This window comes from Equus przewalskii, chromosome 16, assembly GCF_037783145.1.
Source record: "Equus przewalskii isolate Varuska chromosome 16, EquPr2, whole genome shotgun sequence".
In the NCBI taxonomy this organism is placed as follows: domain Eukaryota; kingdom Metazoa; phylum Chordata; class Mammalia; order Perissodactyla; family Equidae; genus Equus; species Equus przewalskii.
The window spans coordinates 21,991,704-22,010,053 of record NC_091846.1 but is presented as its reverse complement, the minus strand read 5'-3'; the positions used below and the strand labels follow the sequence as shown (position 1 = coordinate 22,010,053).

At 37.0% G+C, this 18,350-nt stretch overlaps 1 protein-coding gene across 5 annotated transcripts in view; it reads left to right on the top strand.

The window, feature by feature from the left end:
* Positions 1–18,350, top strand: part of FNDC3A (fibronectin type III domain containing 3A) — a 201,198-nt gene that overhangs the window by 125,626 nt on the left and 57,222 nt on the right. For 4 of the 5 annotated variants that reach the window (XM_070578164.1, XM_070578162.1, XM_070578165.1 and 1 more), the window contains one exon: positions 10,686–10,762. In XM_070578164.1, coding sequence (XP_070434265.1) covers positions 10,686–10,762 — 77 coding nt within the window. Of the gene's footprint in view, positions 1–6,577; positions 6,746–10,685; positions 10,763–18,350 lie in introns of those variants that run through there. The other variant, XM_008536377.2, reaches the window with a different exon arrangement.

Here is an 18,350-nt window from a genome sequence, read left to right as displayed (position 1 = left end):
ATTTTATTTTTTCATAATTTTAATAGAATTCCTTTTCATGTCCCTCAATATAATAAAAGCAATTTGTCAGTCAGTGAAGAACTATTCCAAATACATAATTTTAATGATTTTTTAGTGTTCTCTTTCACTTTCAAAGGGGTCCTAGATTGAATGATGATAATATAGTTACCCATCCTCTGCTCTGTTTTCTCCCTCTTCCATCACCACAGCTTAGCCAGCCTTGAGGACAAATCTTTGTCTCTCTTACTACTATGAGTTATTCCTAAATCCTTGTCCACAGAACTGGGGAAATTTCACCAGTATAAGAAATGGGGAAAATAAGGATAATATAGTGATTTTTCAGTAAGCTTAAATTTATTCAACCTAGAGACTTTTTTAAAATTCTGAACTCCCTCCTACTATTTTGAGGTTAAAATATCCTTCCTCGATGAATTGATGTGAAAATATAGGATAGACTTCCTTCTATCTGTCCTTAATTTCTCCCTGGTTTCCTTTTAATGACATCACTTGGCCCAATAAAAAGCTGGTTACCTTAATGAGTCCCCAGAATTTGTTTTGAAATTTTACTGGTACATAAATCCAAATATTTGGGAAATACTACATTAGAACACAGATATCTGTCGGTATTTACCATTCTCTGGTTAATATCTAGCCTCCTAACCTCATCTAGCCACCTCACTGGTGTCCCAGTCAATCTAAAACATGTCTGGTTTTAGGATGATCCTCACATTTGCTTCCTACTGGCATGCATCATGTAAAATAAAACTTTTGGGGGGCCAGCCCAGTGGCGCAGCAGTTAAGTGCGCATGTTCTGCTTCGGCAGCCCGGGTTCGCTGGTTCGGATCCCGGGTGCGGACAAGGCACCGCTTGGCACGCGATGCTGTGGTAGGCATCCCACATATAAAGTAGAGGAAGATGGGCATCGATGTTAGCTCAGGGCCAGTCTTCCTCAGCAACAAGAGGAGGAGTGGCAGCAGTTAGCTCAGGGCTAATCTTCCACCAAAAAAAAAAAAGTTTGTTAAATTGATACCTTAGTTTAATATAAGTAAAGGAGAAAGTCATAGAAAAAGAAAATGCTACTGTGTGGCCAGATCTGCAAGGTGACTAAGGCCCCTGAAAGACAAAAGAGGAAAAACATGGGCAAGCAAATAAAGAGAGGCTTAAAAGAAACAAGGTTTGACTTGTGCCCAAGAACAAAGTTATACGTTCTAATCCTTTGCTCCTCTTCTCTTCCTGTGATTATTTGCATATATCATGGTCAGTCACTTCCCAGCAATAGACTCTCCCCATAGAGCACTTGATTAGTTGCAGATTTCATTGACCTTACCTTGGTCCGTTGATTCCATGGACATGCATCAGTTATGGTCCAAGCTGCATGAGCTTACCACTTGTTATTTAGATGCTTATTCAGAACCTGTACTGCCACAAGAATCAGGGTCACCTTCATGGTCAGTCAGTCTTTTGAAGGATTAGGTATATATTTGTAGAGGAGTAGAAGAGGGACGTATTTCACATCCCCATTCTTTTAAATTTATATCTTAATGATTTGAACCACTTTTTGCTGAGCTAAATGAGTCTGCCTCTTAAATTTTCTGACATGCAAATGACCCAGATGTATTACTACAGTCTAAGAGCAACCTTAGTAAACAACTGATCTTGTTTGTTTGTTGCTGGAAAGAATTTTATAAAATCAGAGCCAACTCTTCCGCCTTTTAATTTGCCTCATAGAATCCCCTTCTGCAAGCCAACTGATTCAGCTGTCTTACCTGTTCATTTTGCTACTGCAGGTCTTCCTAGACTTACAATGGGGTTATGTCCTGATAAATCCATCATAAGTTAAAAATATCGTAAGTCAAAAATGCATTTAATACACCTAACCTACTGAACATCATAGCTTAGCCTAGCCTACTTAAACATGCTCAGAACACTTACATTAGCCTACATTTGGGCAAAGTCATCTAACGCAAAGCATATTTTATGATAAAGTGTTGAATATCTCATGTAATTGAATACTGTACTGAAAGTGAAAAAACAGAATGGTTGTATGGGTACAGAATGGTTGCAAGTGTATTGGCTGTGTACCCTCATGATCAACTGGCTGACTGGGAGCTGCAACTCGCTGCCACTGCTAAGCATCACGAGAGAGTATCGTACCACATATTGCTAGCCCGGGAAAAGATCAAAATTCAAAGTACAGTTTGTGCTGAATGTGTATCATAGTGTATATGCAGTTTCTGAATGTAACACTGTAAAGTCAAAAAATCGTAAAGCAAACCATTGTAAGTTGGGGACCATCTGTAATTATTTTTGAGAGTACATTGCTTAAAGTTAGACATTTATTTAGATGCTTTACTGAATTTTATATATGGCAGAAGTCAGCAGTGGATTATATCTGCTTTAGTTTTTTTCAAGCCAAATTATTGGGGCCATGCTCTATGGCAGTTTGAGACATACTTGATTTGCAAAAGATAAGGACTAGCTTGACAGTGTGGTCCTTGGTGTCTTAATTTTAATCACGTTTCAGCTCATATAAACCAGAGGCATTCTATGGCCTGGTTCTAGAAAGGGCATAAGACCAGCCTCAGTTCTTATTTATATTATTTTTTTTCTATCTTAATTTTCCCTATATTAATTCTCTGTTTTCTTTAATTTGTCATCTATTTTGTTTTGGGTTTTTTGTTTTGGTTTTTTTAGCTTTTGTTTTTGGTACTGTGTGTATCTCTTATATCTTAAATTATCTTTTGGAACAGGTTGGCTATGAAGTAATTCAGTGACTGTTTCCATATCACTCACTAGAAACTTTTAGGATCTTTCTTTGGAACAGTTTCAGTGAGATACATTTAGGTACATTTTGCTTTGTTATCATTATATGCAACTGGCAGATATTTGGGGAGTATTGTGTGGAGTCTTCATCCAAATGTTTGGTGCTTTACTATCTGGTTTAGTGCCTTTTCTGTTTGTGGTTTATCTTCAAATGAATTTTGTGCTGCAGTCTTCTCATTTATTTTATAATTTGTTATATCCTAAACAACAGAGGCAGTGTAATGTAGTGGTGAAGAGCATGGATTTCAGAGCTAGACCACCTCATTCTGTTGACAGCTTACTAGCTGTGAGACCTTGCAAGTTACTTAACCTCTTTGTATCTTACTTTCCTCACCTGTAAAATGGAAATAGTAATATTCTACTTCTTAGGGATATTATGCAGATTAAATGAGTTAATTTCTGTGAAGCACTTAGACCAGTGTCTGGTATGCAATAAGTGCTTATAATCAAAGTCACCCAAGTATAGTGCTAGTGCTTGTATTGACAAGCCTACCTGAAAATCAGTAGTCCAGGAATGCTAATAGTTAATGTTAAAATGGTATCAGGAAGTCCAAACAGTGGCTATGACATGTTGTGCTATTAATTTAAGAGAGCCCTCTGCAAAAATATTTGAGATAGTGTTGTGAAAATAAAAAGCAGGTGCATTTTAAGTTTGCTAAAATTGTCATATAATCAGGTAAGAAAGAGAAAATGAAAAATATGCTCATTCTTGCATAATTCATTCCTATAATTTTAATGTTCTCAATGCATCTTCTCATTTTATGTTTATTCCTATAAAAAATGTTTGATGCACATTGTTGAATTAACAAGATCTTTAGGAAACAAAATACATCTATCTTATATTTTCCTTATTGTAACTGAAAAGTCCTTAAAAGTATGGACTGTGTCACTAATCCTGGGCATTAGAACTCTGTGCCAACTATAAGGATAGTAAAGGTATAGAGCTAAGTCTTGTTAGAAGAGTCCTGAAGACAGTTGAAAATAGTGAACAAGACAGAAATGACCAATTAAGCAAAGACCCAGTGGAGGAGAAAATAAGAGATCAGATCAAGAGTAGAAGTGGAGAGACAGCTTTGACTTAGTGAAGGGACAGTGATTCTTCTGTAAACAGAAAAAGGAGGTGAGAAAAGTTTGTAGATAACCTTGAAAGAGTTGAATTTTATTCTGAGATAAGTGCTTGAGGTCAGGTTGGGGAAGGTCCTTAAAGAGTAGTGAGGATCTCTGATAATCATTCTAGAAAATAGGATGGGTTATTAGGATAAATTCCTGAAAGGATTCCAGAGCAATGCTGACTGCTCAGTTAAGGTTGGAGATAACTAAACTTATAAACATGCCAGTCTAGATTTCTAGAGTTCAAGTCTAAGAGAAGAGAAGGTAACTATCTGATGGATTAAAATTGGGGATTTTCCAGGGAAGGGAAGTAAAAGGAAGACATGGATGTTTGGAAAGGAAATAAGGCACTGAAGGCAATGCTGGGTCAGGAGAAGAGAGATCATTATGAGAATGAACAAATGTAGAGGAAAGAGAATTAGAGAGATGAAAGGTAGATGTGGTGCCCAGAGACTAAAATATGAAAGGTTAAGATTTCAAAGATGAGATAGTGGAATTCTAAGTGATAGGTTCCAGGATGTCTTTGAATGTGGGTTACTAAAAACAGAATGGAAGAGGAGGTCAAGAAAGTTTGAGCCTAGGTTTTTTGGACATTAAATTCATTGTGCTGATGGGCAAGAATTTGGATAGAGACAAAAAACCGTCAACACAGTGCTAAAGTTCTCAATAAATGAGGGCTGCGCATGACAGCAGTGACGGGGTAGAGGGTGGTATACTGACAGGATGATCTCAAAGAAAAAGAAACTTTAGCATGAAATGGGAACAACAGTGGTAATGGGAAGCAGCCTTGGGGTATCTGGAGACTGCCTCAGGAGAGAATGGGAAGCCTCTGCTCTCAGGGGTTGCTGGAAAAACTGTCCTGGGGAGAGCCAGGTTTCATTTAGAGGAAGCACATGAACCAGTGTTCTGTGAAAAGGTTGAGGGATATAAGGAAATTTCTTTATAATAGAGGAAAAGGTTCTAATGAGTACAATGGAAAGAATTGAGAAAGAGATAATCAATTAAAGAAAGAATCAAGAAATGGAAACACAGCTGTGCGAGAACGTGAGCCAAAATGAGGAAGTGGGCTGCAGGGGCTTGCTTTTTGTTTAGGAACTGAAGATCAGAAGCATGGTTGGATTTACTGAGAGGTTGAGTCCAACATTTACCAGCAGATTCTGTTGAGACCAGGAGACTCTCTGCTCTTAAGTCTTGTTCTTCAGGGAAGCCTGGCCTTTTAGTAAGAACTTAGAAGTTAATAATTACCCTTCTCCCACGTGTGAGAATGGTCCTTTAGTGTCTTATCTCCTCTTGGGTGTCTGGAATGTATTTATTGAAACCTATTGCTCCAGGTTATCTCTTACCAGTTCTTTTCCACCTTTTTGGGTGACTGAGCCTTTTCAAACATGGTTTACATATTTTTTTTTAAATATACCCTTATCCTTAGATAATCCTGGCTTTGCCTCATTGTGTGCCCTTGGCAAGTTACTTAACTGCATTCTGCTTCAGTTTCCTTACGTATAAATGATGCCTACTTCAGTTATTGTGAGGATTAAGTGAATTAACACATGTAACACACTCCGAATGGTGCCTGGCACATACTTTGCACTATATAATTATTATTTTTGAAAACGCATGGTGATCATACATTTACTTATAATAATAACTATCATTTATAGAGTGGTGCCAACCAGTGTACTCAGTACTGTAAATTTATCTAATTTGATTCTCACAACAATGCTATGAAGTTGATTATTTTAACCTTTTTACGGAAGGAAACAGACTCAAAGAGGAGCCATAAATTGCCTTGGTAATAAATATTGAAGCTGTTATTAAAACTTATATCTTTTGATACCAAAATCCATTTTCTTTCCATTGTGCAATTTATTACAAATCACAATCATTATTCTTACCTGTATGTTTGCGTTAGGTATTAATAAATTTCGTTAACTTACATAGCACCATAAAGTAATGAAAAGACCTCCGAAAGTTCTTACAGTCTTCTCTTGTTAACTGAACACATTTGGTCTCTTTCCTGGTCTCCATGTGTGCTTGAGTAGAGTGCTCTGACCCTAAACCTGTCTTTTCAGATTTCATAGATATGAGTAAGAATGCCACCCACCACCTATCCGTATTTATGTCACAGTTAAATCTTTAAAAAAAACAAACAGGAAAAAAAGAAAGTGAAACAAACAAAAAAAAAAAGGGTAGCCTTTATAAGCTTGAGAGGCAAATGCCAGCCTGAAACATAAATTCCACATTTGAGGAACACATTGATCAAGTACTGTGGGCGTTCCTTAAGGATTAAATACGGAGGGTGGATCAAGTTACACAAGGACATTTCAGGACGAATCTTCTAAATTAATAAATGTTATATGTATCCTAAACTTTCTAAGCAGCGTGCTGGATAATAAAATTTGAATGAGAAGACAGTGCCTGTGATGTTATCGGAGAAAAGTGAAAACAGAGAATAGTTTTACATCGAATATGTATTTCTGTACGTATATTACGGCGAGCTTTTGAGCGGTTCATAAGGAAGTATGAAACATCGTCAAATTCAAGGCAGCGGCAGTAGAAATCCTTTAATCATTTACTATACCCGAAATGCTGCCAGCTGGAACGTTCCCTTTTTTTCCCCTTCCTTTTCCGCGGGTCAGTGCAGGTCATGTGATAGTTATCACGTGACTCGGTCAAAGGATCTTTTCCTCTCGCAGCTTTGCAAAAAAAAAAAAACGCGAAAGCCGTTCTCCAATTAAAGCTGTTAACGTGTACTACGCTGTTTCCTTGTTGGATTTTCTTGTTCTCTGCTGCTACTGTAAAAACAAAATGAGTGGTAAGATTTGCTGACTCTTTTTGAACATTCTGCTTTTATTTTAAAACATAGAAAGCATTGTATTAATTTGAAGTCATGCTGTGTGTGTTTTTTCAATAGATGCCAAATCTATTGCTATAAAAATATTTTAAATTGTTACCATGTAGTTATAAAAAGATAAGATTGTGTGTAGAGTTGGGCTGATTTTATATTCCACAGAATATTCCTTTGCAATGCATTTGTTTTACTAGGTTTTTCATATTACAACTAAAATCTGAAAATTGGTATTAGATTATTTGGAAGCCATTGTGAAAGCTTACTTATAAAGAGAATGTGTAGCACGTCAGCAGCCCGTTGCATTTTAAGAATTTAAAATTAGTAGCTTCGTTTAAAATTAGTAGCTTCATTTAAAAAAAAAAACTCTTAAACGTGAATGTATAGTAATGAAGAAAAGATAAAGAATAATTTAACTTATTAGATGAAATGTCTTTTTTAAGTCATTGATGGCACATTTTAAGGAAGTGAGGTGAGGGGCTTCTCAAATTCCTAAGACAGTTGGTGAATAGAATTGTTTCCTCTTCTGCAAGATTTTGGAATAGGAAATATGTTCTTAAAAAATCAGTAGCTCTATGATTTGGGGTAGATTTTGCTTAAATCATGTAGATTATTAAGGAGTTGCCAGGTACATCTCCAGTTCAGATATGTTTGTGCCATATGTGCATTTACTGATAGAGTCTGTAACACATTTAACGTCTTCATTGGGACAAAATCTGCTTACTGCATTTAATCACGTTTTGTGGTTAATTTTTTAGTATTTGTAAATTAAAAAGTATTGTTGACACAAGAAAGTAATGGAACACTTGTATCATTAAGTATGGAAGGCTTTATAAAGGGCTTTGCTACTGTAGACAGGAATAGCAACAGAAATGGTGCTGTATTGTAGTTATAAACATCAACACTTGTATTTTACTATGTTTATACAATGGGAGTTTTATGTGTTCAGTGTTGAATGTTACTTCACACCAGTATTTTAGATATTAAATATGGTATCCATGATTGTCTTTTTAAAAAAAATATATAACTGTATACCATTTCTGCCTTAGGATAAGAAAATCTCCATGCTAGGGTGAAATGATTACTTCATAGGGAGATGAGTTAATCATTATTCCTGGACTGCAACTAGTAATGTATTTACTGCAGGTTTATTTTAGGTTGAGTTTGTTGTGTTCTATTTTCAGTATCACACTTAAATATAATTAAAGGATAAAGTAGAATTTTGTACTACTAAATTATAAACTATTTTAGCAGCTCTCAAGGTATAATAGGGTTTGAATTTTAACTACATAGTATTTATGTATTCATATTTTTAGTGAAAGAAGGGCAACCCAAAGTTGTTTTACAATTTTACACATAATCAACAATCACTTGTTTTTTACTCTGCTAGCTAAAAAATAAAAACAAAAACAAACACCTATTCTGATGACTTGATAGAAGGATTAAATTGGACAGCATGTGAAGAGAACCACAGTCCCTGCCACGTGTAATAGAAGCTCAATAAATGTTAATTCTCTTTACTGAGATTAGAAATAGGATTTTCAATGAATTCTCTTTCTGGTTCCCAGCTAAATTTCACATGTTACGAAGATGTAAGCCAGCTCTCAGGATTCAGAAAAGTAGTTTGCTATAGTTTTATATAAATTAGCTAATAGAAATGAACAAGGATTAGTTTTAAACTGTTCTCATCTTCTCTTGAGTGCAGCATAAGGAGTTAAAAGGTGTGTTTTGAGTGAAGCCTTTCTAGTCTAGAAGTATAAAGCACCATACAAGTTTTGTTTGGCAAATAGGTAATGGTGGCTTAAATTTAGGAACATTTTATTCTTCCTTTCTTTCAAGGATATAAAAATAATGAAGGCCTTGATTTTCCTTGGAAACATCAGAGCATAGTTCTTAAGCCTCAAATTACATCAGTTGCCAATAATACATAGTACTTTAGTGTTTACTAAATATGTAGTAGAGATATAGCCTTAGAAATGAAACTGCCTGGTTTTGAATCCTTGTTCTACCAGTTGGGCCAGCTTAACCTCTCTGCCTCAATTTTCCACATCTGGAAATGGGAGTAATAATAATGATATTTACCTAATAGAATAATTATGAGGATAAAAAATATATAAAAGGCCCAGCACATAATAAATTAGTATTACTATATATAATTAGCTATTTTAAGATAATATTCTAAACAACTTCATGTATTTGCTGGGCTTGTTTTAGATGAGGAGGTATTTTGTTGAAAAGTTCTTTTTATATGGTCATTATATAGCTTAATTTGGTAGTCTGTCCCACATACGCATACACTCCTTTACTTCCTTTTAACCAGTTGAGCCTTTTCCTTGTTCTCTCCCTTCCCCTCCCTACCTTTTCTTTCTTTCCTCTCTTCCTCCCCTTCTCCACCCCTTTTTTTCATCTCTCTCCCCTTCTCTCCCTCCCTTCCAGCCCTCTTCTCCCCTCCTGTCTTCTTCCTTACCCTCCCCTTTTCTCCTGTTACCTCTCCTCTTTCCCCTCTTGCCTTGTCCTCCCCGCTCCCTCCGTGATCTCCCTCTCCTCACTCCCCCTTTTCCTTACCACTCTTTAGTATTTTTTTCCTCCTGCACTCCCCTTTTTCCTACGTTTTCTCTTTCCTTGCCTGCCTTTCTCACCTCCCTTCCCCTTACCCCACGACCACTTTGTTGTTGAGTCCTCACCCCTCCCCCTTCCGTAGAAAGAGGAGAGTGGCTGTGATTTGCTGTAACCTTCATGCTCTTTATTCTGTTCTTCTGAAGTATGTATAAAGTTACTAGTGAAATTTGTTTCTTTTCTCTTCTGCCCTGTGACTAAGCTCTTCCTCTTTTCTGTTATAACTGAGATCCACTATAGGTATCTTCAGGTTGAAATTCTGCGTATGAAAGGAACTCTTCCCTCATTATATTCTTCATAGACTCTTGGGTACCTTTATTAGGCTCTGTGAGAAGGTTTCATCCCAAGTTATTAAAAACTAGTGGGTGAGGGGCAATTCGGCCTTAAGTTACGAGGAACAAGTATCTGAAGGTGAGATACTTTTTTAAAAAATTACATAAAGCAAGGAAGATTTTAGTTCCCTAGAAAGAATAGAACACACCTTCCAAAAGTAGTGCCTATTTTATCCCAGAAAGGTTAATAGAGAAGGTAAGCAGATAATATTTATAAAAGTTGTTTGGAAAGGATAACACTATAAAAATGAAAGGAAATGTAGAATAAGACAAGCTGAATTTCCTTTTCTTTTCTAGGAACTTTTCAGTGTAAGAAACAAAAGAATTTTTCTTTAGCTAAATACACGTATTGCATTTCTCTAACTTTGCTCTCAAGTCCCCACAGACATGATTCACGTATTAGACAAGAGGCTTTTAACCCTAACAAAAGCAAGTTCCAAATTTCTAACTAGTCTTTTACTGCTTTTTTCTCTTGACTTTTTCTTAATTTTTCCTATTGCTTTTCAAAATTTTGCCTTTTGTATCTTTCATTGATTTTATATGCAGACTTTAGTTTGATTTTCTCTAAGTCAGTGTTTCTAAACTTGCACAATCATAAGTATCACCTGGAATACTTGTAAAGTAAATATACTGATTCGAAACTCCGTTGTAAGCACATTAAATAAGAATCAGTGGGAGAGCCTGGAAATCTGTGTGTTTTAAAAAGCTCCCCAGGTGACTATTATGATCACCAGGGAAGTTTGAGAAACACAGCTGCAGGTAAAGAGTAATCAGTGCATTCTACGAGATAAGTGTTTATATCTTATAACAGGTGAATTATCTGAATTTCTTTTTATAGTAATATAGTCACTATTAGTTTGAGTGTTTAGATGAAGTATTCAAAGTATAATTCAAGTTGTTTTCAACTTTAGCTTGCTAAGTAATCTTGGATTAATACATCATTTCTGTGACTCATTCAGGTCCTGCTCAGGTTCCAATGATGTCCCCAAATGGTTCTGTGCCTCCTATTTACATGCCTCCTGGATATGCCCCACAGGTATGTTTTTATGTTATTTTTCATTTTATGTTAATTCAGATAAAAAATACCATTTAAGTGCTGAAGCTTACCCAGTATAGTATATCTTTGGTAAATCTATTTCAAGTATTTTAGTACATTTAGTATATTTGGAAAGGAGGAAAAATTAAATTGACAGCACTCATCATTTGGCCTTGTCTTTGAATATTGAATTATAATAGAGAATTAATTCTAGAGTTTTATCTCACTGAATATGTGAGTAATATAAATAATATCTTAAGGTTTAAAGGTCCCTACACTAACATTTTTTTAAAGTAATCATTCGCTTAGAAGTAACCCAGGACAGTGCTTCCAAACTTGTTCATACAATGGCTCACAGATTCCCATGACAGTTATATGACACATTGTGTTAAATAGAAGAGAATTTAGATCTGTAGACCTGCAACCTTAAGGGCTAAGGGAATCAATATCACCACACACTCGGAACCCTTTCCTGCATACTAGTTGGGAAACTCTGACTTAAAGAATAAATTTTATTCTTTGCACAGGCAAACGGAATTAAACTGTAAGATCTGCAGGTGTTCTGTATCTTCTGCTACTGCGATTCTATGTCATCTGCACTCATTGCCTCAAACCCTTTTTGGAAATATCCAGTTGCTTTTCCCAGCACTGAATTTGCACTTGAAATTTTCTTCGTGCACTCTCTTATTTCCTCCCTGATTATGCCAGAATATTGGTGGGATCTCATGGTGGATTCACTGTCCATTCTATGAAGCCCACCACTGTATGAATGACAGCAAAAGAAGACCATGCTGGTGAGGAGGATGGAAGTAGTATGAGAATTAGTCAGAAAAGCTATTCCACATCTTATTTCAAACCCTTGCTGGTTGCATGGACTTGGACAAATCAACTTCCTTGAGTCTCAGTGTCCTCACTGTAAGATGAGATGATAACATATTTGAGAATATTTTGTAATCTTCTCAGAAGAATAATCTGTTCACTCTCTACTTTTATTTAACATACTGACTCCTTAATTTATTGTAGTCTGCATTCTGCCCGTATTACCCTTCTAAATCTGCTCCCTCGTATGTACCAAACCCAAAGGGCTTTTTTCCAGCCTGATCCTTTTTTTTTTTTTCTTTGAGGAAGATTAGCCCTCAGCTAACATCTGCTGCCAATCCTCCTATTTTTTCTGAGGAAGACTGGCTCTGAGCTCACATCTGTGCCCATCTTCCTGTACTTTTTATCTCTACTTTATATGTGGGACGCCTACCACAGCATGGCTTGCCAAGCCATGTCATGTCCGCACCCAGGATCCAAACCAGCAAACCCCGGGCTGCCGAAGGCGAACGTGCAAACTTAACCACTGCACCACTGGGCTGGCCACCCAGCCTGATCCTCTTTGACCTCTAAACATTTGACACCACTGATAGGATTTACATCAGATTTCCTTGACATAATGCTGTCCAGATTCTTTCAGCTTCTCTGATTACTCTTTCTCAGACCTTTCTCCACTTACGTAAAGACCGTACCTAATCTTTTCTCTCTACCATAGTTCACTTCAGCAAATATCTATTGAATGGCACCATGTACCAGACTCTGTATTGGGGGCTAGTGTCATAAAGATGATTAAGACAAATTATTTTGATGTAATTATAGGGTATCCTTCTGTTCTCTCAGCTAACAGTACCTTTTATCTTGATTTTTATGACAAATTCCTAACCTTATTTCACTCAACGTGACCTTCTAGAAGTAGCTTTCCTTGAACCTTTCCAGGTGCCTCTCCTTTTGGGTTATCATGGCACATTATGTATATCCCTCTTTTAATGAATTTATCACACTGTTAATAAATTCTTTCCTGTGAAGATTATGAATTGTTATAGTTCCTGTATTTAACAGTGTTCTACAAATAACGTATTGAGTGCTCATGTTATGTCAGGCCCTCTTCTAGGTGTTTGGGATATATCCATGAATAAAAGAAGCAAAGACCTCTGTCCTTCTGTGTTTGCATTCTTGTGGAGAGAAGCAAATAATAAGCATAATAAATGGATGAATTATATAATATGTTAGGTGGTGAGTGACATGGGGACAAAAGGAAAATAGGACTGGTTACATAGAACTGGTTACATTTTAAATAGGGTAGTCAGAATAGGCCTTATTGGAAAAGTGGGAGTTAGCCCTGTATTTATTTGAGGAAAGAGGATTCTGGAAACAGAAACAGCCAGAGCAAGTGACCTAAGATGAGAGCGTGCCTGGGAATGGCATGGAGGCCACTGGCTGGATGAGTCCTCAAGGCAGAATAGTAGTAATGCGGTCAGGGGGGTAATGGGACCAGATCATATAGGACTTACTTATCTTTATTTCCTTAATGCTGAGAACAGTGCCTGTCATATAGGAGGGACTCGACATATATTTGTAAATCAAATAATGATCCAAGTTGAGGTTCTGTATCTTTAGGCCAAAAGCCAATAAAATAATCTTCCTCTACAGTTATGCGTCAGTTGACGATGAGGATACATTCTGAGAAATGCATTGTTGGGTGACTTCATTGTTGTACAAATATCATGGAGTGTACTTACACAAACCTAGATGGTATAGCCAACTACACACATCAGCTTTATGGTACTAATCTTACCAGATCACTGTTGTTAATGGGGTCATCATTGACCAAAATGTCGTTATGTAGTGCAAGGGTATAGAATAGTTCCTTTTAGCCTTTTTTCTAATTATAAAATTACAAAGATAATTTTATACATAACCTTAATAATGAGCTTTATTATTGCAGTTTAACAAGTAAGAAAGGGAAGTTTATGAGAGGTTGACGTACTGCATAGAGGCAGAGATATGTGCCCACTGAACTAAGATATCAAATGGGGAAACAAACAAACAAAAACTACAAAATTCAAACACAAAGCAAATGATGACACAGAAAGCAAATGGTAACAGGAGTAGAAAGAACTTAATTTACTAGCAAATAATACTTCTAGTCCCTAAGAGCATTGCAGCACAGAGTATACTTGATATTTTAGTGATGAAGTTAATGATTTTTCAAGAAAAAGTTATAGACTACCAGAATGGGACTCCTGAAAGGCAACATCAAAAGTTCTCTCCTTCTGCCTTTCTTGTAATGGCTCACCTGTTTTTATGGCATGCAGGTTGTTATGGTGATGAGAGGGTACCTAACAGGAAGGGGATTGTAGATTTCATAATGTGGGGAAAGGGCCTATATCAGCTTCAGGGAAAGTTTCTGATTACTCCTTTGAGCTGCACTTGGTATTTCACTTTGCCTTTATGTCAGCACGCAACAATGAGGTCAGTAAATTTTTCAAAGATGCTACAAACCAGTCTGATTTCAATCTTCTCTGTCTCTTCTGGGGAGAATAGCCAAAAAAGATGTGCAGCAGTGTAAGATATTGGAAGATAAAAGAACTTAGGTGTTTAGATAAGGATGAAGAATTATAATAAGAGCTAGAGAGAAAGGTTGTAGTCACTTATGTATAGTTAGATATATGAAATATCTGTTGAACGAATGATCAAAAATACCTATATTATTGTTTAGTAGCTTAAAGCTGGAGTAGCTCTGGGTTCAGGGTGAGGCCATAGAAGTAGTTTGGTAAAAGTAGAGGGGAAGCAAGGATTGTAGGAATTGAGGAAGTCACAGAACTCAGATTACTTGGTGGTGTTAAGAGGGGGAAAGAAATGTGGCATTCTAGTAGACCTAACAGAATACGTTTTTTTTTCTGGTCATATCATTCATTCAGTAAATACTTTTTTTGATCATCTGCCGTATGCTAGCTGTACTGTTCCAGGTATTGGGAAGAAAATGATAAAACAGAACAGATTTTTATCATGGAAGATATATTCTGGTGGAGAAGACACACGATATAGTCATGTGTCACTTAACAAGAGGAACGCATTCTGAGAAATACATCATTAGGCAATTTGATCATTGAGCCAACATCACAGAGTGTGCTTACACAAACGTAGCTGGTATAGCCTACTATACACCTAGACCATATGGTACTAACCTTATGGGACCACCATTGTAAATGCTGTCTGGCCTCAACCGAAACATTGTTATGCAGTGCATGACTATAAAATGTCAGATAGTAAGCCTCCTTTCCTGAAGCCCCTCTCAATTAGGTCTGTGTTCAATAAAGGAAAGAAACCAGAGCTTCGCCTAATTAGGAATTGCATGGCATATGTGGTTAGGTGGTCAGAATGTGCTGATAGCTCTATTTAGTTATATTTTGTTGTCTTATCTTTGTTTTAATTTTTATTAACATAAACTAATTTAGGTTATATTTTATCTTTTTTCCTTTTCACAACTTGTTGATTTTATCTTAATCATCACCACTGATGTACCCTCTTGGTGTAAAAATCGATGTCTGCATGGTTGGCCATTTCTCAGCAGCTGCACTTAGCACAGATAGTTTGGAGGTCTCTGCCCTCGCCTTAAAGATATTGGCTACTTAGATGGTTACTTGAAGTGATGGAGTTGTCTGTACTCTCTTGGTCCTGGTCTGGCTCTTTGCTGCTTTTTTTTTTTTCTTTTTCCCATCTGCATCTTAGCTTTTTTTTTAAATTTGTGATAAAATACACATAACAAAATATTTACCATCATAACCACTTTAAATGTACAGTTCAGTGGCATTAAGTACCTTCACCGTTGCACTACCATCCACCCACAGAACTCCCTTCATCTTGCAAAACTGAAATGCTGTACCTAGTAAAGAATAACTACCCATTCTCTGTTCCCCCCAGCTTATCTCTGTATTTTAAATGTTCTTTTTCAGCAGAAAAGTAGTTTTTATAAGTAATTTGGCCATTTCTTTTTTAACCAGTGAGTGAGATTACATTTGTGTTGTAAAATAAAAAAAGAAACTATAAGACAGGTACCTATGGATTCTATGCCCACAAAGTGGATAAGAACATGGAATTGAACCCACATTGCCTGAGTTAAATACTAGCTCCTCCATTTACTACCTGTATGACTTTAGCAAGTTATTTAACATCTCTATGCCTGAGTTTCCCCATCTGAAAATGGAGATAATAGTAGTACCTATTTCTAGCATTGTTATGAGGATTAAATAGTTAACACACGTCCCTTGAGGAATTTACAGTTAAGTTATAGAGTAAGACATATGCATTTGAAACATTAACAAATACTAGTGTTATAAATACCAAACAAGTGATACAGAATAAATGCCATAGAAATAATAAGAGGGAGAGATCACTGAGATCATGGTGCCCAGGAAAGAGTGAGTGGACAGCAGTATAAGGAAACCTTCCACAGACTCCTAGCCCCACACCTCGACCAGCATCTGGAATTGTATGCTCTGCCTTGTCATCTCTTCTTTTTCAACTCATCTTTTTCATCCATAACAAAGACAAACTTTCCTGCCCCTGTCTAGACCCAGTGCCCCCACTGGAGTCCTGAATCCCATCCCCTTTAGCCTGCTCAAGGATATTCTCTAACATTTTTCTTCTCTCTCTTCGACATCATCAATTTTTTACTCTGATGGATCATTCTCATTAGCATATTGACATGTTGTAATTGCTCTCACTAAAAACAAGAACAAATAAAAAGAAGTTCTTGACTCCACTACTACCAGCCACTACCCTATTTCCATATTCTCCTCTGCAGGAAAACTTCCCAAAATTGTGCTATTAGCTCTAATTCTCCTCCCCATTTTTTCCTTTAACGCCCTCCAGTCAGACTTTGCCCCTATGATTACACCAAAACTGCTCTCATGAAGGTCACAATGACTTCCACATTGCTAAGTCCAGTGGTCAGTTCTCAGTCTTCGTCTTACTTACCCAGTCAGCAGCATTTGACAAAGTTAACCCTTCCTCTTTGATACACTTCACTAAACTCTCAGACTCCACACACTCTTGGTTTTCTTCCTACCTTACTCGGTTGTCCTTTCTCAATCTTTCCAGAACTGCAGATGAGTATATCTAACTGCCTACTTGACATTTCCACTTAGATGTCTGATAGACTGACCAAACTCATATGTCCAAAACCTAAAACTCCAAATCTTTTCCCCCAAAATAACTTGTTGTATCCTACAGCCTTTCCCATCACAGTTGATGGAACACCATCCTTCCATAACTTCTTTCTCTTGCTTCTCTGGTGGAATTATCAGCTAATCTTGTTGTTCTGCCTTTAAATATATGCAGAATATGGACCACTTCTTAGCACCTCCACTGCTACCTCCCTGGTCCAAGCCACCACCATTACTTGCCTGGATTACTACAATAGCTTCCTGAACCGAGTTCCCGGTTTTTGCCCTTGCCCTACAATCTATTCTCAACTCAGCAGCCAGAGTAATCCTATTAAACATAAGGTTATATCAGGATTTCTTGCCTGTGTTGTAAGGTAATTAGTAGCATCTCTGACCTATACCCCACTACATGCCAGTTGTACCCTCCCACCCCAAGTTGTGACAACCAAAAATGTCTCCAGATACTGCCAAATGTCCTCATGGGGACAAAATCACCCCTGACTGGGAACCACTGGCTTATCACTCTTCTGCCCAAAACTCTGTGACGGTTCCCCATTTCACTGAGAGTAAAATGCTGAAGTCCAAGTCCGTAATAGCTTATATGGCCCTACCTGACCTGTCCACCTGTTTATCTCTTTGACCTCATCTGCTTCTATTGTTCCTCCTCCTTTTTACTCATCAGTCCCTCTGGCTTCCTTCTAGCCACTTCTACCTTAGGGGCTTTGTTCTAACTGTTCCTTTGCCCAGAACATTCTTCCATATTTGTGCATGGCTAATTCTTTCATTTCCTTCAAGTCTCTGCTCAAATTTCATTTTGTCAATAAAGCCTATCCTGATCACTCTATTTTATATTGCAAGCTGTCCCCCTCCCACTATAGTTTTAATCCCCTTTACTTGCTCTTTTTTTTTTTTCCATAGTAGTTGTCACTTTGCAACATGCTAAATAATTTACTTTTGTTGTTGTGTTTATCTATCCATTAGTATGTGTGCTCCCACACAGTCTAATTTTTTTCTCTCCTAAATTACCAATGTCTTTGTTTTAGTCAGAAACAAATTTTTTTTAAATGAGTGGAGAACATAAAGCTAGATTTAGAAGGATAGATAGGATTCACATGATTATAAAGGGGAAGCAAAGTGAAGAAGAGAGATGGCATAAACAAAAGTACGAGATGCAGAAATTCAGTATGAAGATAGGTTTTTTAGTATAGTAGCCTGACTGGAGTTAAGGGTTCAGAATTTGATATAGTAGAAAGATACAGCTAGGAAAGTAGGTTGGAACCAGATTGAATGCCAGGTCAAAGAGTGTGGACTATAATCCTATCAAAAATGGAGGATCGTTTAAGATTTGTGAGTCGGAGAGCTGATAAAAGTGAGTTGTATATTGTGATGTACACTGTGGTTTGGCTCACTCAAAATCCATTCTTAAATTCTTTCTAATGTCGCTGTCTATAGGTTAGAGGCTGAAAAGCTATAAACAGTTTCCAGATTCTTTTTGGCTGTAGTTGCTGATATGATTTTGTTTCCTCTAATCATATGCACTTGTCTGAGGCTTGAATTCAGAACCGAGTAAAATAGGAAGAAAGGTGGGATATGAGACATCC